We start from the raw sequence: 21175 nt of genomic DNA on the forward strand, positions 1-21175 counted from the left end.
CAATAGTATGCACGCTTTTTAATATGTCCATTGGCTTCCAGAGACATAAATTGTAATTTGACAGATGGGTTACCATTCCCATGTAGAGTGTTGACTTTGGCAAGGATAATAATTAATCCGCATTTATGCAAATTAATTTAAATGTTTTGGCATTTCCCTGTTTTTATTTATCCGCATTTATGCAAATTAATTTAAATTTTTTGGAATTTCCCTGTTTTTCAGCCTATTACCCTACCAAATAAGATCGTTTGCCCTATATACCAAGTAATTCTCCCTGTGGATGGGTATAAATACAAGACCTAGTGCACTGCTAGTCATCACGACGGAAGAAGAGTCCAATCCACTACCAGCCATCTCTGTGCCACCATGAAGACTCTACTGAGCATCTGCATAATATTCTCCATCACCATCGCAACTGGTGAGTCTCACTTTATGGCGTGTTGTGCTGTATGATTTCTGATACTCATTTATGTGTCTCAGCCAGAAAACCCCACGAAGACCGACGTAGCGTCAGCTAATGTCCGTTAGAGCGGAAATGTAGTATTATAGTAGTATTATAGGCATCCATTCTTATCTCCTACGTGTATGGTTTGTAAGGGTTGTTAAATATGTGTCTGTTTTCTACATGTTTATCAAGTTTGCACCTACTTTGCATTATTTTTTTTGCATTATTTTACTACTTTTAAGATATGTCATAGTAATTTCTTCGACACTAGACACAAGCGAAGCCAAGGTAAACATTTTAGCAGACTGAAGTTAATCTGAAATCTGTGAACTATCATGAAATGTGTTTTTTCGAAACATATAAAATATAACCTGTGCGAAAATATTTCCCTCTTAATCCTGTAATTTTATGCCATTAAAGGGGTATTATACATGTATAGTAAGAAACAGAGTGAATAATTAGTCTTCTGGGTCCACCAATTTGTCAAGAACCAGCAATCCGTTGCCTCCAATCGTCAGGACAATCACGCAATTGATTGACGATTGATGGACGAAGCAAAGGCTATTTTCACTACTAGAACAGTTATTAGGCACTTCCTAGTGAACGAATAGTATCCACACTTCTGATTCCAACGAATTGAATATATATATACAGTATGTATATGTGTACACATACTCCAGAACAGTCACCGCAAAGCTCAGCAATAATCCAAGAAAAACTAGCTGCCACCACTAATCATTTATACAATTTATACAGGCCAATGGGACACCCATTTCTGGTAACGTATGGCTTCACGCAGGGTTCAGGGATACGATTTATAGAGCAACAGGAGCGAAGCTATTTGATTTTATATATTTAATCCAAAACCTAGGCAGGGTTTATAAAAATATTCAAAAGATGTTACAAAATTGGACGGACAAAATAATGCAGTATTCACAATTACATAAAATAAAAAAGGATAACAAAAGAAAAGTATTAAACCTGTGTCATGGAAATGGCATTGGTCTTCATGGAAAGGAGCGCTCTGCTTGGAATATGCTACAGTCCTATAGCAAGCTGTATCTCCCAGAACTGAACATTGATTATAATTCAGAATCTACTTTTTATCAGATAAGGGTCATGCCCACATACCTCCCTTTAGTGATGTCAGATGGCGCTGGTCAATGAGATGCGGCTCAGGTTGAAAAAAATTAAGAGATCCCGAACCTTCAAGACATCTCCCCACCTGTCGGTCCCAGGCGGGAGATAATAATGTCATTTTTCCTATCAGGATTTTAGCTTTCGATACATAGGAAACATAGCATATATATTGTTATCCATCTGTCTGATGCTGATCGGCAGACCGCACTGCAATGACATGACATGCATTGTGTTTGTCTCTGCCATGATGCTGAAAATATTTCTCCCATAGCTATAGGACCTACGCCTGTCACCAAAAAAAATCAACATTTATAACTGTAATTCGATGCCGTCCTGTCTTTATATGATTCTTTTGAACACAGGAAGACTTAGCTGAAAAAAAGTCCCAACTTACAGCCTTTTATGCAGACTTTATGTCCGCTCTCCATCAGATAACCTACTTCAATACCTGCTCACAGAAAGAGGTCATAGAGCAACAGGGGTCAGATATAGTGTTATATTGTTAGCTCTTTGTCCTTTCAATTTAGAATGAAGCCATGCTAATATGAGGATGACATGGCTTTACCATTACATTATGACAATATGCATATGTCTGTAACTATTTTTTTTTTTTTTTATTCAATCTCTGACTTGTGAGAGGTATAAATATGGTAAATTTTCTATTTAATGTCTAATATATTTAGTATTATTTCTATTTAAAGCTGAATTAAATACTTTAAAAATGTAACCCCACCTCCTACAATGCACTCTCTTCTGGAATACCAACATTTGGAGTATTGGATATGACCTAAAATAAGTCTTCTGCCCTTTACCACAGGGACTTCCCTTGTTTGTGAGACTTGCAAGGAGGACGACTGTAATGACTTGATCATCGAGACTTGCAACTCAAAAGTCAAAAGATGTTTTAACTCCTTGGAGATCAAGAAGATTGGTAATTTATCCTGACTTCTACTATTATTTTATACATATATTAAGCCCTAAAGCATTGTGTTGCACGACATCTCAACTAACCACCATTGCTTTATTGTTCTCAATCTTTTCCGCTTATCCTTGCTTACTGAAACCCTACACAGGCGTTATTCTAGTGGGAGGGACCTAAAACAAGTCTGTGCAGCCTGGAGAGGCAGTTAAATGTATAGCAGATCCTACCCCCCTAATTCATAAATAGTTTCCTCTAAGTCATCTAAAGAGGAAGACAATTGATTCACAAGAGCTGGAAATATGCATAGATACAGTATATGAGTATGTACTGGAAGTGAATATGCTGGATGTGTAAATATATACCAGAAGTGAATAAACCATTTCTATGAATATAAACCAGTAGATAATTAACTGCACACATACAGTAAATATATATAAAAGAGCATATACCACATCCCATATACTGCACACATAAATATATATAAAAGAGCATATACCACATCCCATATACTGCACACATAAATACTGAATGCAGCAGCAGTAAATAAACTGCACGCAGAAATATATACCAGCAGTGTTAAGATTGGACCAGAAAGTAGAAACCAGTGTAGATCAGGGAGGTATCCAAAAAACAGGAGATCGATATTGAATTTTTATTTTGTTTACAGCAGTCTGAACCCTTTTAAAAATATATTTTTAATCAGTTTGTAATATAGGGATCTTCCTGTGTTCAATATTTTTATCTGCAAATATCATCTGCTATATTCTTCATCTGACATGAAATTTTGCTGTTGCAGAGGAAGGAGAAACCCAGAGTATCCGCAAATCCTGTGCCAACAATGAGAAATTATGTGACCTCACATTCAGCATGTCTGCAGGGGATGAGGTGTATTATGTGTCAAAGTGCTGCACAGGAGACCGGTGTAATGAGGAGCAACTGGAGAGTAAGTGATTCAATCAGAAACCAATGATGTATGTACAGGATAAGTGATGTCATGTATGTACACAGTGATTGCAACAGCAGAATAGTGAGTGCAGCTCTGGAGTATAATACAGGATGTAACTCAGGATCAGTAATGTAATGTATGTACACAGTGACTGCACCAGCAGAATAGAGAGTGCAGCTCTGGGGTATAATACAGGATGTAACTCAGGATCAGTAATGTAATGTATGTACACAGTGACTGCACCAGCAGAATAGAGAGTGCAGCTCTGGGGTATAATACAGGATGTAACTCAGGATCAGTAATGTATGTACACAGTGACTGCACCAGCAGAATAGTGAGTGCAGCTCTGGGGTATAATACAGGATGTTACTCAGGATCAGTACAGGATCAGTAATGTAATGTATGTACACAGTGACTGCACCAGCAGAATAGGGAGTGCAGCTCTGGAGTATAATACAGGATGTAACTCAGGATCAGTAATGTAATGTATGTATACAGTGACTGCACCAGCAGAATAGTGAGTGCAGCTCTGTAGTATAATACAGGATGTAACTCAGGATCAGTAATGTAATGTATGTACACAGTGACTGCACCAGCAGAATAGTGAGTGCAGCTCTGGAGTATAATACAGGATGTAACTCAGGATCAGTAATGTAATGTATGTACACAGTGACTGCACCAGCAGAATAGAGAGTGCAGCTCTGGGGTATAATACAGGATGTAACTCAGGATCAGTAATGTATGTACACAGTGACTGCACCAGCAGAATAGTGAGTGCAGCTCTGGGGTATAATACAGGATGTTACTCAGGATCAGTACAGAAACAGTAATGTAATGTATGTACACAGTGACTGCACCAGCAGAATAGTGAGTGCAGCTCTGGAGTATAATACAGGATGTAACTCAGGATCAGTAATGTAATGTATGTATACAGTGACTGCACCAGCAGAATAGTGAGTGCAGCTCTGTAGTATAATACAGGATGTAACTCAGGATCAGTACAGGATCAGTAATGTAATGTATGTACACAGTGATTGCAACAGCAGAATAGTGAGTGCAGCTCTGTAGTATAATACAGGATGTAACTCAGGATCAGTAATGTAATGTATGTACATAGTGACTGCACCAGCAGAATAGTGAGTGCAGCTCTGGAGTATAATACAGGATGTAACTCAGGATCAGTACAGGATAAGTGATGTCATGTATGTACACAGTGATTGCAACAGCAGAATAGAGAGTGCAGCTCTGGAGTATAATACAGGATGTAACTCAGGATCAGTACAGGATCAGTAATGTAATGTATGTACACAGTGACTCCACCAGCAGAATAGTGAGCGCTGCTCTGGAGTATAATACAGGATGTAACTCAGGATCAGTAATGTAATGTATGTACACAGTGACTGCACCAGCAGAATAGTGAGTGCAGCTCTGGAGTATAATACAGGATGTAACTCAGGATCAGTACAGGATCAGTAATGTAATGTATGTACACAGAGAATGCACCAGCAGAACAGGGAGTGCAGCTCTGGGGTATAATACAGGATGTAACTCAGGATCAGTACAGGATCAGTAATGTAATGTATGTACACAGTGACTCCACCAGCAGAATAGTGAGCGCAGCTCTGGAGTATAATACAGGATGTAACTCAGGATCAGTAATGTAATGTATGTACACAGTGACTGCACCAGCAGAATAGTGAGTGCAGCTCTGGGGTATAATACAGGATGTGCCTCAGGATCAGTAATGTAAGGTATGTACACAATGACTGCACCAGCAGAATAGTGAGTGCAGCTCTGGGGTATAATACAGAATGTAACTCAGGATCAGTAATGTAATGTATGTACACAGTGACTGCACCAGCAGAATAGTGAGTGCAGCTCTGGAGTATAATACAGGATGTAACTCAGGATCAGTAATGTAATGTATGTACACAGTGACTGCACCAGCAGAATAGTGAGTGCCGCTCTGGAGTATAATACAGGATGTAACGCAGCATCAGTACAGGATCAGTAATGTAATGTATGTACGCAGTGACTGCATCAGCAGAATAGTGAGTGCAGCTCTGGAGTATAATGCAGGATGTAACTCAGGATCAGTACAGGATCAGTAATGTAATGTATGTACACAGTGACTGCAACAGCAGAATAGGGAGTGCAGCTCTGGGGTATAATACAGGATGTAACTCAGGATCAGTAATGTAATGTATGTACACAGTGACTGCACCAGCAGAATAGTGAGTGCAGCTCTGGGGTATAATACAGGATGTAACTCAGGATCAATAATGTAAGGTATGTACACAGTGACTGCACCAGCAGAATAGTGAGTGCAGCTCTGGGGTATAATACAGAATGTAACTCAGGATCAGTAATGTAATGTATGTACACAGTGACTGCACCAGCAGAATAGTGAGTGCAGCTCTGGAGTATAATACAGGATGTAACTCAGGATCAGTACAGGATCAGTAATGTAATGTATGTACACAGTGACTGCACCAGCAGAATAGTGAGTGCAGCTCTCGGGTATAATACAGGATGTAACTCAGGATCAGTACAGGATCAGTAATGTAATGTATGTACACAGTGACTGCACCAGCAGAATAGTGAGTGCAGCTCTGGAGTATAATACAGGATGTAACTCAGGATCAGTATATGATCAGTAATGTAATGTATGTACACAGTGACTGCACCAGCAGAATAGTGAGTGCAGCTCTGGAGTATAATACAGGATGTAACTCAAGATCAGTACAGGATCAGTAATGTAATGTATGTACACAGTGAATGCACCAGCAGAATAGTGAGTGCAGCTCTGGAGTATAATACAGGATGTAACTCAGGATCAGTACAGGATCAGTAATGTAATGTATGTACACAGTGACTGCACCAGCAGAATAGTGAGTACAGCTCTGTGGTATAATACAGGATGTAACTCAGGATCAGTAGTGTAATGTATGTACACAGTGACTGCACCAGCAGAATAGTGAGTGCAGCTCTGGAGTATAATACAGGATGTAACTCAGGATCAGTACAGGATCAGTAATGTAATGTATGTACACAGTGACTGCACCAGCAGAATAGTGAGTGCAGCTCTGGAGTATAATACAGGATGTAACTCAGGATCAGTACAGGATCAGTAATGTAATGTATGTACACAGTGACTGCACCAGCAGAATAGTGAGTGCAGCTCTGGGGTATAATACAGGATGTAACTCAGGATCAGTAATGTAATGTATGTACACAGTGACTGCACCAGCAGAATAGTGAGTGCAGATCTGGAGTATAATACAGGATGTAACTCAGGATCAGTAATGTAATATATGTACACAGTGACTGCACCAGCAGAATAGTGAGTGCCGCTCTGGAATATAATACAGGATGTAACTCAGGATCAGTACAGGATCAGTAATGTAATGTATGTACACAGTGACTGCACCAGCAGAATAGTGAGTGCCGCTCTGGAATATAATACAGGATGTAACTCAGGATCAGTACAGGATCAGTAATGTACTGTATGTACACAGTGACTGCACCAGCAGAATAGTGAGTGCGGCTCTGGAGTATAATACAGGATGTAACTCAGGATCAGTACAGGATCAGTAATGTAATGTATGTACACAGTGACTGCACCAGCAGAATAGTGAGTGCCACTCTGGAGTATAATACAGGAGGTAACTCAGGATCAGTACAGGATCAGTAATGTAATGTATGTACACAGTGACTGCACCAGCAGAATAGTGAGTGAAGCTCTGGAGTATAATACAGGATGTAACTCAGGATCAGTAATGTAATGTATGTACACAGTGACTGCACCAGCAGAATAGTGAATGCAGCTATGGGGTATAATAGAGGATGTAACTCAGGATCAGTAAGGTAATGTATGTACACAGTGACTGCACCAGCAGAATAGTGAGTGCAGCTCTGGAGTATAATACAGGAGGTAACTCAGGATCAATAATGTAATGAATGTCTCACACGGATCTGCACAACAACTGCTCCCTCTTGTGGATTATACAGGATACATCTGACGTGTCCAGGGGATGGGGACGACTCGGTACCCGGGCCTTTGCCTGGCTTGGGGGATGTCGCGGTGGTTGGCTCCCGGGCCCGTACCCTGGGGTCACTCTTGAAAAAGGGGATTGGAACTTGGATAGAAAAATAAAAATAAAGTAAATAGTTTGTGACGCCATCTGTGGTACCTGGTAAGGTTTACCAGCGCTGCTGTAGACCTCCGGTCGGTGATGGGATGGCAGCTGAGGTGTTTCTGCTCCCCACAGGTGGAGCGGACCCCTGGGGCAGTGTGGAGTTTGGTGGGTGGTGATGCTGGAACTTGTAGTGCAGAGGGAGAGGTGGCACAGCAGGAGTAACTGACAGAGACAGGGGATTCGCTTCAATACCTTTACTGGTGCGGATGTCATGTAGGGTCCAGGGTACTCAGTAGGATGGGTGCACTTCAGGACTTCTCCCCAGTGAGCGGGTATAAGGCCTCCTGGTCCATGTCTGTTTCTCTGTATGCTCCTGGCCAGCCTGCAACTGGGCCTAGCTTATGTGTTGTGCTGTTCCTTCACCTGTTGCTTGGTAGTGGGACCTTCTGCTGGCAACCACTATCCCTGGTCGCCGGGGCCTTCGTGGTTCCTGGTCCTGTAATGGGTCTAGCTTCAGGTCTGCCAGGGACTTGTAGTCCTCCTGGAATGCCGGTGGTCCCTACTGGGTATTAAGGACCCTGTAGGCGCGGACCCGGCGTCCAGTTTGTATCTTCGGGGTGAGCCTATGATGCTCCTCTGCCCTTTCAACTCCTCTCTCCTCTCCTCCTTGCCGTCGGCCACACTTGGGGCCCTCAGAACTCAACAGCTGACGTGCTGCGTCTTCGCTGCTCTCAGCGTCAGCACGCTCTCAGACTCTCTGACTCTGACTGGCTGACTGCCTGGCTCCACCCTCCATATACATATGTCCCTAACGGGCTCCCTCTGCTGGTATGAAGAGGGAGGGTGGAAGTGTTTGTTTGTAATGAGGGCCTCTTGTGGATACATCCATCCATGCACCCTGGGTCCTGTGGTACCTGTGAACAGCAGGGTGCCACATTCCCCCCTAGTACAATTCAGTACTCCTGGTCTGAAGCATTTTGCAAAACAGGTTAACAACAATAACAATACTGGGGGTACTCGGAGCCGGGTCAGATGTTGGGGAGGCAGTCGTGGCCTGGACCCGTTCAGTGCCCAGGGCCGTCACACTCAAAAAAGGGTTGTAATGGGCTATCAGGGTTGAGTGGTTGCTATCGACTACGCCACCTGTGGTACCTGGTGAAGGCCACCAGCGCTGCTGCAGTCCTCTGAGGCGGGATGTGGTAGCAGCCGACATTGATACTACTCCCCACAGGTGGAGCAGGGCCTCAGGGCAGAGAAGAGGATGTAGGGGGTTGTAGTGTAGGAGGTCTGGTGCTGCGCGGTGCGGTGCCGAAATAAAGAGTCCAGCGGCCATAGGGGTCGACTTCCAGAGCTTTTACTCACGGTGTAGAGTGCAGCTGCAAGGCTTCTCCCTGCTCCTCACGTGGTTCTGCAGTCACCAGTAACGGGGGTCCGACAACCTCCGAGTAATTCAAGTACTTAATCAGGACCCCGCACCAGAGTGTTCCTAGACTTCAGACCGAGTCCTCTCCTGTCTGTGTGTGTAGATAGGCCGGGTCTCCCTCTGGACTACGCTCAGAAAAAGGGTACGGGTGGCGACTCAGCTCCTTCCGTTACCCGGTGGGATCCTCTGGGCCTGCCGGGCTTCCCTGACTAGGACGTAGAGTAGCAAAGTCATGTGTCGGGGGCCGGTACCCCTCTTGCAGCCGGAATCCCTCTGGCTAGGCCAGAATAGCGAGGACAGGTGGCGTATACCGCTCCGTCTGCATCCCCCTGGGATCCTTTTGCGATGGAGCTACACTCCCAAGCTCCAGGCCTTCTTGGGTATGGACCTTGACCGGGTTGAGACATACGTTAACTCCAACCTGCCCCTCGACTCAAGGCCAGAGTACGAGGGCCGTGTCTCCATCCACTGCAGGTTCACCCAGAAGCCACGTTCAGGGATGAAGATCACAATCAAAGACCCAGTACCCAAGATGGCTGTTTATTAAATATGAAATATTAAGTGCAAACTAAATGTGCGTCCTCCACCCTCACCCTCTACATGGTTCCCCCTATCTTTTGGTTCCCCAGTCTCCCATTTTCCCGAGAGGGGCAGCACAATAGTGCCAATTAGCCCCCTCTGGTGGGAGAAGTGTGGTGTTGGATGTGGAGGTGGGGTCCTGACCATTGCACCGATCTTACCTCGAAGGAGGGACACCACACTCCATTGAAGAGGTGCAGCATCCCTGTGGCGGTCGAACCCTCAGGGGCGCCACAACAGTATGTCCCGTAACCAGGTGTCCATTTCACCGATGAAAATGTAACAGAGTAACATGAGGGACCCGCCTGAAAACCCTCAACGTAGTCCCTGGGTATGGCTACAGGGCATAAGTGATCCAGGTGCTGGACCACGTTCTTCGGCCACGCCAAACGGGTTTTTGTTCTGTGGTCATTTATAGGGCACTTTGATAAGTGCAAACTATATACAAGACAGTTTTTGGCTGCTCACAGTCCTCAGCCTACAAGTCTTTGTACCCTTACGGGTAACTAAATGCACACATTAATTTCAGTTTATACAATAAATAATAGCCAATACCCAACTGGGTAACTATTTACAATGGTAGGCACTTCATTCTTATTCCCTAAACCGGGCAGGGATTTGTCCTTGTGTGCTGCGTGTGGACCTTCGTAGCACTGGGGTGTCACTAGTGTCTGTGCGTACCCTTTCTGTTAATATAGCAGGTGTACGTGCTGGTAGATTATAGAACTGTTTCCACGGGTGATCCTCCTCGTACTGGGGACTCTTCCTGTTCCTGAGCAGGTTCTTCTAGAGCGCTCACAGGTTCTTCTTGTGGCTGATAGAAGTGTATTACGGGTATAATCACTGCTCCATCAAGTTGAGGACAGTCCGCAGGGAAATCTCCTAGAACTGTGTGAAGCACGTCTTCCTTGGGTTCTTCCGGTGCTATAGGAGGTATTTCTTCTTCCGTTGTCTTCAGTAGACCTGGGCACACTTTCAGATGGTCTCTTGAGACTGTTGCAGTTGTTCTACCTCCATCTTTGCTAATCAGGCAGGTTTTACTGTTGTCAAATTTGGAGTTCAGCACTGTGTAGGGCTCTCTTTCCCACTGGTCATCGAGCTTGTGACTTCTCTTCCGCTTTAGCACTATCTCACCAGGTGCCAAAGGTTCTGCTGGTGCATGTTTATTGTACTGCTCTTCTTGTCTTTCCCTTATTCTGTTCAGACTGTCTTCGACACAGGCCTGTACTATCCTGTACTGCTCTTGCCGACTTGTATCCCAGTCTTCAGTGGACATATCTGCTTCTGGTTCTACCACCCCGAGTTCCAGCTCCATGGGCAACTTTCCGGGTCTTGCTCTCATGAGGTACGCTGGGGTACAATTAGTAGAACTCACAGGTATGTGATTGTACAGATCTACCAGGTCAGGTAGTTTGTCTGGCCACTGATTTCTTTCTTCCAAGGGTAAGGTTTTCAGCAGGTCTATGACGATGTTGTTCATTCTTTCACACAAACCATTGGTCTGAGGGTGGTACGGCGTAGTCCGGATCTTCTTCCATCCGTACAGGTGGCAGAATTCTTTAAACAGCTCAGCTTCAAAGGAAGGGCCTTGATCCGTCAGCACTTTGTCAGGGTATCCATGGGGCCTGCAGAAGTATGCTTGGAACGTTCTTGCTGCAGTCTCTGCTGTCAGATCCTTGACAGGGGCTACCACCAGGAACCGGGAATAGTGATCCACCATGGTCAGGGCATAGGAGTAGCCTGACCTGCTGGGTGACAGCTTGACGTGATCCAGAACGACGATCTCCAGGGGCTGGGTTGTCTTGATGGACTGCAAGGGTGCTTTCAGGCTGCCGTAGTCTTTTCTTCTGAGGCTACAGGGCCCACAATTCCGGCACCACCTCTCTATGGAGCTCCGCATTCCAACCCAGTAGAACAGGTCCTTCAGCAGGGTTTCCAGCTTCTTCCAGTCAAAGTGACCTGCTTGATCGTGGTAGGCTTCCAACACCATCTGGATATCTGTCCTGGGTACAACAATCTGCCACACCATTTCATGGGTCTTGGGGTTGACATATCTTCTGCACAGCTTCTCTCTGTAGATGAACAGCTGGCTTCTTTCATTCCACAGTTGCTTGGCTTGTGGAGGAGCATCCTTCTCCAGGTGAGAACCTTCCTGGGTGATCAGTCTTTTGATAAGGCTGACAACCGGGTCACTGTCCTGGGTCTCCTTCCAACTGTGGTGGGGTAGAGGATTCAGCGTCCTTCCCTGACGTCTTCTGGTGACGTGTTGCTCATGGACGACTCCGCTTCGGTGGAAAGCAGGTAATTCAACTTCCTCTAAATCATCCACTTCATCCTCAGTGTCTGACTGGTGAGGCATCCTTGACAGGGCATCAGCATTGGTGTTCTTGTGACCTGCCCGGTACTTGATGGTGAACTGATAATTTGACAGTCTGGCCACCCAACGCTGTTCCATGGCTCTTAACCTGGCTGTCTCCAGGTGTGTCAAGGGATTGTTGTCAGTAAAAGCTGTAAACTTAGTTGAGGCTAGGTAATGCTTGAACCTTTCAGTGATAGCCCAGACCAAGGCCAGGAACTCCAGCTTGAAGGAACTGTAGTTCTCTGGGTTCCTCTCGGTAGGGCGTAGCTTCTTGCTGGCATACGCAATTACCTTCTCTCTTCCATTTTGCTTCTGGGACAACACAGCTCCCAGTCCCTCGTTGCTGGCATCGGTGTACAGCAGGAAAGGCTGGCTGTAGTCAGGGTAAGCCAGGATTTCTTCACCAGTCAGGATTTCCTTTATTGCTGCAAAGGATTCAGCCTGTTCTTTGCCCCACTGGAATGGGGGACTCTTTCCTCTTTTGGACTGTCCTACCAGGAGGTCTTGTAGAGGTGCTACCTTTTTGGTATAGTCCTTTATGAACCTCCTGTAGTACCCGACCAGTTCCAGGAATTGCCATACCTCTTTGATGCTTCTCGGTTCAGGCCAATTCTGGATGGCAGTGACCTTCTCCGGGTCTGGTGCTACTCCCTCCAAGCTGACTACGTGCCCCAGGTACTGAACCTTCTGCTTGAGCAAGTGGCATTTAGAAGGCTTTAGTTTCATCCCATTCCGGGACAATGCTTCAAATACCTCCGCCAGGTGCTTCAGATGGTCCTCATACGTCCTCGAGTACACGATAACATCATCCAGGTACAGCAGCACTGTCTCGAAGTTCCGATGTCCCAAGCAACACTCCATCAGCCTCTGGAACGTTCCGGGTGCATTGCAGAGTCCAACCGGCATACTGTTGAATTCACACAGTCCCATCGGGGTGGTGAAGGCCGTCTTCTCCCGGTCTTCCTCAGCAACAGAGACTTGCCAGTACCCGCTAGTGAGATCCAGTGTAGAGAAGTAATTGGCAGATTTTAGTGCAGCCAGGGATTCCTCTATATAGGGCAAATGGTATGCATCTTTATGTGTTATGCGATTAATCTGTCTATAATCTACACACATCCTCATGCTACCGTCCTTTTTCCTGACCAGGACCAGGGGAGCTGCCCAAGGGCTACAGCTATCCCTTACTACCCCTGCCTTTAACATGTCACGCAACATTTCCTTGGCTTTCTGATAATGTGCTGGTGGTATGGGTCGGTAGCGCTCCTTAATGGGTGGATGGTTACCGGTGGGTATGTGGTGTTGTACCCCTTTAACCCTTCCAAAGTCAAGTGGGTGTTTACTAAACACTAGTTCATATTCCTGAACCACTCTGTAAACACCGTGTTTCTAATGGACAGGAGTGGCGTCAGTTCCAACATGGAGCTGTTGACACCAATCCTCCAGCTGAGCTTCGGAGTCGTTGTCCTCCACTGCATCTGGTGGGGTCAAGGATTCCACTGTGTGTATGGCATCATCATTCACAGTGTACAATCTAGCAACAGTGGCGTATCTTGGCAATTTAACTTCCTCCTCCCCACAATTTAGGAGTCGTACGGGCACCCTCCCATTGCGTACGTCAACTACCCCTCTAGCAGTTAAGAGTGTAGGTCTATGTTCTGAGCTAATGGGCTCCACTACCGCCTGGTAGTTCTGTCCCTTGATACCTATTGCTGCCCTACACCAAATCAGCATTTCACTCATTGGGGGAATCACAATGGGTATCGGGTCTGTCACCCGTACATTACCAATCTCACCACCTGTTAGCTTTACCTGTTGCTGGTACAGGAGGGCTCGAATATCTCTCTGGAGCACCTTCCTCTGCCCTGGTTTGGCAGTGTCAACAATCTGTTGGAGCAAAAACAACACTTCTCCCAGTTACCAACAATATTTGTACCAAGTATCATATACAAGTCTGTACCACCAGGGTTAGATTCTATGACAATTAGTCCTTGGTCCTTCAGTTCCACTCTCCCCACCTTCACTGTCACGTCCTTAACCCCTACTAGGTTAAGAGGAAGGCCGTTAGAGGCATACACAGAGAGGTTCGGGGCTGGCAGGTGGAGTTCATCTATGGACCAGTACCTTTTGTAGAGGACATCAGGTATGATGGTTAAGCAGGTGTAGCTATGCCATCCAGCACGATGGACAGGAAACCGATGGTACCAGCTTGATGGGCCTGGTTGATTTACTCCTGGGTGTCGGCCCTCGGCCCCAGGGTTTGCCCGTTTAAAGGACAGTTCCGCGCTGTGTGGCCTGCCTTCTGGCAACAGTAGCAGATGAAGTCTCCTGGAGGGCGACGTTGGTCGTTGGTCCTCCCACGGGGTGGCGTTGTCCTCCTTCTTCTCCTCATCCAGGGGACATCCTCAGGACTGTCGGCGAGTAGGATCCTTCCTTCCAGCTCGGGCTCCACCTGTAGCTGCAGGGTGCTCAGGACAGTGGCAAGGGTTTTACTCAGCTGACGCACTTCAGAGCGCAGGTTGTCCATCTCGCTAGGGGGCACTGTTTGCATCTTTGTTTCAGCCGTTAATGAAGGAGCAGTGGATCCTGCGGCCACTGGGGTGGCCCCACCCTGGTAACGCTGGATAGCAGTCCCTGATGTTTCCAGGGGCTGTAGGCCCTTAATAACCATGTCCTTCAGGGTGTCAAAGGTGGCATCTGGATGAACTAAGGCCCACCACCATACGGTTCTGCTCTTCTCCTGGGACCTCAACACCCGGATGAATTGTTCTGTCAGCATTTTATTCTCATCTTGTATGCTGGCTGGACTAACCTGTTTCAGGGCCCGCAGGGCTTCCTGTAAGCGCCAGGCATAGTCCCGGATACTGTCCTCAGGTTTCTGGGTACAGTGGTAGAACCTCATCCAGAGAGCTGTCTCAGTGCGGTTTTCAAAGACTGTTTGCAGTCTCTTAAAGATAATGGATACTGATTCCAGGTCTGCGGCTGGCCAGGTTTCAATTTCCCGCTCTGCGGTACCAGTCAATTGTCCCAGCACAACAGCAGCTCTCTGTTTACCAGTCATTGAGTACATATCCAGTACACCGCATATTTTTCTCTTGAACCCAGACAGGGTGTCTGGTTTGCCATCATACTGGGGAAGCCATTTCGCTCCAGGGATATACGGCAGGGCAATGGGTATCAACAGAGTCACGACCCCTGCTGGTGGGGCGGCCGCTCCGGCCTGTGCAGCGCCTGGCGCAAGTTGAGCATCAGGAGTGTTAACCTGCGCTCCGGCGGCCATGGTTGCGCCCCCCTAGTGAACTGTAGCCTACCTCCTGTTTCTTTAATCGGGTAGGCCGCAGCTTCGCAGACGACGGTCTCCTTCCAGGACCTGACGCTTCCTGGTGCTGCGTCAGTGCGCGAGGCGGAGCTTGAGCTTCGCGCGCTTCCAGCAGTCACGCCTCTCCGATTCCCGCGGTTACGCCCCTCTTCTTCCCGCACGGCGACTCGAAAATGGTGGACAATGGCGGGAAACGGCGGCAATTGGAGGGAAAACTTCACCACGGTATGCGACACAGTTCTTTAAGGCGCACAGTACCCGCTGGCAACGGCCACGAAATCCTGTTCGTGACGCCAGGAAGAGTATGACGCGCCCAGGGGATGGGGACGACTCGGTACCCGGGCCCTTGCCTGGTTTTGGGGATATCGCGGTGGTTGGCTCCCGGGCCCGTACCCTGGGGTCACTCTTGAAAAAGGGGATTGGAACTTGGATAGAAAAATAAAAATAAAGTAAATAGTTTGTGACTCCACCTGTGGTACCTGGTAAGGTTTACCAGCGCTGCTGCAGACCTCCGGGGGGTGATGGGATGGTAACTGAGGTGTTTCTGCTCCCCACAGGTGGAGCGGGCCCCCGGGGCAGTGTGGAGTTTGGTGGGTGGTGATGCTGGGACTTGTAGTGCAGACGGAGAGGTGGCGCAGCAGGAGTAACTGACAGAGACAGGGGATTCGCTTCAATACCTTTACTGGTGCGGATGTCAGGTACGGTCCAGGGTACTCAGTAGGATGGGTGCACTTCAGGACTTCTCCCCAGTAAGCGGGTATAACTCCTCCTGGTCCGTGTCTGCCTCTCTGTATGCTCCTGGCCAGCCTGCAACTGGGCCTAGTTTATGTGTCGTGCTGTTCCTTCACCTGTCGCTTGGTAGTGGGACCTTCTGCTGGCAACCACTATCCCTGGTCGCCGGGGCCTTCGTGGTTCCTGGTCCTGTAATGGGTCTAGCTTCAGGTCTGCCAGGGACTTGTAGTCCTCCTGGAATGCCGGTGGTCCCTACTGGGTACAAAGGACCCTGTAGGTGCGGACCCGGTGTCCGGTTTGTATCTTCGGGGTGAGCCTATGATGCTCCTCTGCCCCTTTCAACTCCTCTCTCCTCTCCTCCTTGCCGTCGGCCACACTCGGGGCCATCAGAACTCAGCAGCTGATGTGCTGCGTCTTTGCTGCTCTCAGCGTCAGCACGCTCTCAGACTCTCTGACTCTGTCTGACTGACTGCCTGGCTCCACCCTCCATATATATATGTCCCTAACAGGCTCCCTCTGCTGGTATGAAGTGGAAGGGTGGAGGTGTTTGTATGTAATGAGGGCCTCTTGTGGAGAAGTCCATCCATGCACCCTGGGTCCTGTGGTACCTGTGAACAGCAGGGTGCCACACATCTCATGAAGTGAAAGCTATTTTTTGAGTCTTGATGCATTAACAGTAAGGAGACAGAGATTCAGGCCCCTGTGTTTGTGGGCCCTAGGTCGGATGATTGCTCCTATTCTAAGCATGCTATATTTTTTTTTTATACAACAGTGCCACCAATAAACCAGACTCAGAATAAGAGGCAGTGCCCAGTCTGTAATGCGAATGCAGAGAGTTGCACTCCCAACGGGAACATGACGTGCCAAGGAGCCCAGACTTCACGCATCAATTTCTCTGTAATAGGCGTCCAAAAGAGTAAGAAGCTTTGCTATTTTTTACAAATGTGTCTTTCCTGTCTTCAATCTTTTATGGTGTCTGCTCCATGCCTGAAACATAAACATGTACAAGGAGATGACTGCACAAATGTTTAGGGTATATCACAGCAAAATTTGCAACAGCAAAATCCACACTAATCTTGATACCTACTAAAGTTGCAAAAATGCTGCAGATTTTTGGACAAATATCAACCTTCGCATGGCGAAAGATGACATCTGCCGTCATAATTCACATCATGAATTAACATGCTAATTAAAAAAAAAAACTTTATCACAGGTCAGTGTACACTACTTTAATGGAGCGTGTGGATGAGATTTCATAAAATCTGTTGTGGAATGCTGTTGCTGCAAAATGCTGTGCAAATTGCAGAAAATCTGTAGCTTATGAATCCTGGATAGAGATTAGAGGTAGAGAGATTTCACATATTGGTAACACAGTTGAAAGGGAATCTCTCAGCACGTTTTTGCTTTGTAATCTGAGAGCATCATGATGTTGGGGTGGATACCCTGATTCCAGCGATGTGTCACTTACTGCATAGTTGGCTGAGCTCTCCTCCCATCAGTATAAGGGTGCAGTCAGACATCCATATAAATCGGACAGAGATTGGAGCGCAATGTTCGGACTGGCTGTCAGCTCTTCCAACCCAAGAGTAACAGCTTCATGTATTTCTATGCAGCTGTCACGTTCGGGTCAGGAGGGCCGCCGGACAGTCCAAACATTGCATTTCAGTTTCAGTCCAATTTATATGGACCTCTGACTGCACCCTAAGGTTGTATTCAGACTTAGGAGTTTTTTTGCTGCGTTTTTGGAGCATAAATGCTCCAAAAAACACGTGAAGTTCAAAAACAATAGATTTTGATTATAGAGTTTTTTTCCAGAGTATTTTGGAGCAGAACCTCCAAGAGAAGTTTTGCATTTTTGAGAAGAGTTTCCTCTCAGTTTCTCCTTCGAAATTTGAACAAAAAAACTCGATGTGTATTAAGCACCCTTAGGCTATGTGCACAGTTTTTTTGAGGAGCTTTTGGAGTTGAAACTCTCCAAGTCATCCTCCAAAATCTCAAAACTCCTCAATAACTTTCAGTTTCCACTCAGTTTCTGTTCCGAAAACTCACCAATATGACTCCATACCTGAACTTGTAGGCTTTTGGCCGTCCCATTGGAATTTTCTTTTTTTATATTCTGACACATTGTATGTTCACAGGTAAAACTGACAAATGGGCTTATCAAGGATGTGCCACAGGGAATTTTTGCAGTGGTCGTTCTTCAACCTACGATTCTTCCATGTATAATAAAGGAAAGCTGGTTTGCTCTTTCAAATCGGTGTCTCCTTCGGGGAGTTCGAGCGGCACTATGTCGAATTCATTTAATTCTGAATCTTCTTCTTCATCTTCATCATCATCATCTTCTTCTTATTCTTCTTCTTCTTCAGGATAATTTACTGATTGTGTAGAGCAAATTCGCTGCTGGTGTTTCTGGTGGCTTTGCGGAATCTGGGGAATTTTTTGCTATTTTTCAAATCATTAAAAATCCATGCATTCAAAAAATACTGTGTCCAAGTCTGTTTGCTTATTTTTTCCTTTCAGGCCTCATGCACACGTTATTTGGTGAGTTTTTTACCTCAGTATCTGTAAGCCAAAACCAGGAGTTGGTAAAAAATGCAGAAGTGGTGACTAGTGATGAGCGAACATGCTCACCACTGCTCGGCGCTCGGCGAGTATTTCCGGGGTTACTCCGTGGGAGCTCGGGTCCCCTCCCTGCATGTTTAGCGCTCTTTACAGAGCCAATGAACATACAAGGATTGTCTGCCACACACTGTAATGCCGTAGCCATGTTGGTTGTGGCATTACAGTGATTGGCTGGCCGCATAGCGTCATCTGGTCTATATCAGACCTGGCGCCGCCAATCTCGTCACAGTCACTCCGGAATCAGGCAGAGTAGGGAGAGCTGCTGCTGCTGTGTCAGGGAGAGATTAGCTTGTTTATAGTTAGTATAGGTATTCCACAACATATATATATATATATATATATATATATATATATCCATCTGAACTGACAGTCCTTCTGAGGACTAATCCAGTTGCATATAATCAGTGCTAGACAGGCAGGCAGTGTATGTGGCAGACTGCAGTGTATACAGCACAAGAGGGTCCATTGAACGTCCTGTTAGTATAGGTATTCCACAGCATATATATATATATATGCACTGCTCAAAACAATAAAGGGAACACTTAAACAACAGAATATAACTCCAGGTAAATCAAACTTCTGTGAAATCAAACTGTCCACTTAGGAAGCAACACTGATTGACAATCAATTTCACATGCTGTTGTACAAATGGAATAGACAATAGATGGAAATTATTGGCAATTATCAAGACCCCCTCAATAAAGGAGTGGTTCTGCAGGTGGGGACCACAGACCACATCTCAGTAACAATGCTTTCTGGCTGATGTTTTGGTCACTTTTGAATATTGGTTGTGCTTTCACACTCGTGGTAGCATGAGACGGACTCTACAACCCACAGAAGTTGCTCAGGTAGTGCAGCTCATCCAGGATGGCACATCAATGCGAGCTGTGGCAAGAAGGTTTGTTGTTTCTGTCAGCATAGTGTCCAGAGGCTGGAGGCACTATCAGGAGACAGGCCAGTACACCAGGAGACGTGGAGGGAACCGTAGGAGGGCAACAACCCAGCAGCAGGACCGCTACCTCCGCCTTTGTGCAAGGAGGAACAGGAGGATCACTGCCAGAGCCCTGCAAAATGACCTCCAGCAGGCCACAAATGTGTATGTGTCTGCACAAACGGTTAGAAACCAACTCCATGAGGGTGGTATGATGGCCCGTCGTCCACAGATGGGGGTTGTGCTCACAGCCCAACACCGTGCAGGACGCTTGGCATTTGCCACAAGACACCAGGATTGGCAAAGTCGCCACTGGCGCCCTGTGCTCTTCAGAGATGAAAGCAGGTTCACACTGAGCACATGTGACAGATGTGACAGAGTCTGGAGACGCCATGGAGAGTGATCTGCTGCCTGCAACATCCTTCAGCATGACCGGTTTGGCAGTGGGTCAGTAATGGTGTGTGGTGGCATTTCTTTGGAGGGCCGCACAGCTCTCCATGTGCTCGCCAGAGGTAGCCTGACTGCCATTAGGTACCGAGATGAGATCCTCAGACCCCTTGTGAAACCATATGCTGGTGCAGTTGGCCCTGGGTTCCTCCTAATGCAGGATAATGCCAGACCTCATGTGGCTGGAGTGTGTCAGCAGTCCCTGCAAGATGAAGGCATTGAAGCTATGGACTGGCCCGCCCATTCCCCAGACCTGAATCCGATTGAGCACATCTGGGACATCATGTCTCGCTCCATCCACAAACATCACGTTGCACCACAGACTGTCCAGGAGTTGGCGGATGCTTTAGTCCAGGTCTGGGAGGAGATCCCACAGGAGACAATCCGCAACCTCATCAGGAGCATGCCCAGGCGTTGTAGGGAGGTCATACAGGCACGTGGAGGCCACACACAATACTGAGACTAATTTTGACTTGTCTTAAGGACATTACATCAAAGTTGGATCAGCCTGTAGTGTGTTTTTCCACTTAAATTTTGGGGGTGACTCCAAATCCAGGACTCCACTGGTTAATAAATTTAATTTCCATTGATGATTTTTGTGTGATTTTGTTGTCAGCACATTAAACTTTGTAAAGAACAAAGTATTCAATGAGAATATTTCATTCATTCAGATCTAGCATGTGTTATTTGAGTGTTCCCTTTATTTTTTTGAGCAGTGTATATATATCCATCTGAACTAACAGTCCTTCTAAGGACTAATTCAGCTGCACATATAATAATTACAGATATTTGTAGACATAGCACCAGATATCAGGGGCCAGGGCTAATTTTTTTTAACTTAATCCTGGTTATTTGCTTAAAAAGCAATCCAGACTACACAATTTTTCGGCTCCATTTGCTTGTTCTCAATGCAGAATGCAGCCAGACCTGTTCCATATTTCAGCAATAAAAATCCAGAAATTTGAACTGAACGTGGAAAATATTGGCCTCCTTTTCCACTCTGTTGCAGTGTGTTGGTCAAGCTATTCACACTAGGTCTCTGTGTAGAATAATATTAGTACATTACAGGCCTGCTATTTAAAACCATGGTTCTCTGTCAGACGTATCACATATAACTGCAGTTCAAATCCAGCCATTTGTAGTGAACGTGGAAAATATTGTCCTCCATTTATAG

General features: G+C 46.3%; 1 protein-coding gene across 2 annotated transcripts; it reads left to right on the plus strand.

Moving 5' to 3' along the window:
- The first annotated feature begins 264 nt into the window (after window positions 1–264).
- On the plus strand, window positions 265–18482 carry LOC141173055 (uncharacterized). Of its 2 annotated transcripts, XM_073657690.1 has the most exons (5): window positions 265–418; window positions 2403–2516; window positions 3304–3450; window positions 16774–16917; window positions 18140–18482. In XM_073657690.1, exons 1-5 carry the CDS (start codon window positions 367–369, stop codon window positions 18370–18372), a joined length of 690 nt encoding a protein of 229 aa, XP_073513791.1. In that variant the 5' UTR covers window positions 265–366; the 3' UTR covers window positions 18373–18482. The 2 variants fall into 2 exon arrangements, with proteins under 2 accessions (XP_073513791.1, XP_073513792.1); XM_073657691.1 differs by lacking the exon at window positions 16774–16917.
- The last annotated feature ends 2693 nt before the right edge of the window (window positions 18483–21175 follow it).

Source organism: Phyllobates terribilis, unplaced genomic scaffold (assembly GCF_046119375.1).
Source record: "Phyllobates terribilis strain yellow unplaced genomic scaffold, ASM4611937v1 Scaffold_12__6_contigs__length_324123572, whole genome shotgun sequence".
NCBI classification, from domain to species: domain Eukaryota; kingdom Metazoa; phylum Chordata; class Amphibia; order Anura; family Dendrobatidae; genus Phyllobates; species Phyllobates terribilis.

Bases quoted from the DNA above. Each gene is read 5' to 3' on its own strand.
- LOC141173055 (XM_073657690.1), top strand. From the start codon at position 367: ATGAAGACTCTACTGAGCATCTGCATAATATTCTCCATCACCATCGCA. The intron at 3,451-16,773 runs GTAAGTGATTCA...TTTATACAACAG, and splicing joins TAATGAGGAGCAACTGGAGA to TGCCACCAATAAACCAGACT. The intron at 16,918-18,139 runs GTAAGAAGCTTT...GTATGTTCACAG, and splicing joins TGTAATAGGCGTCCAAAAGA to GTAAAACTGACAAATGGGCT.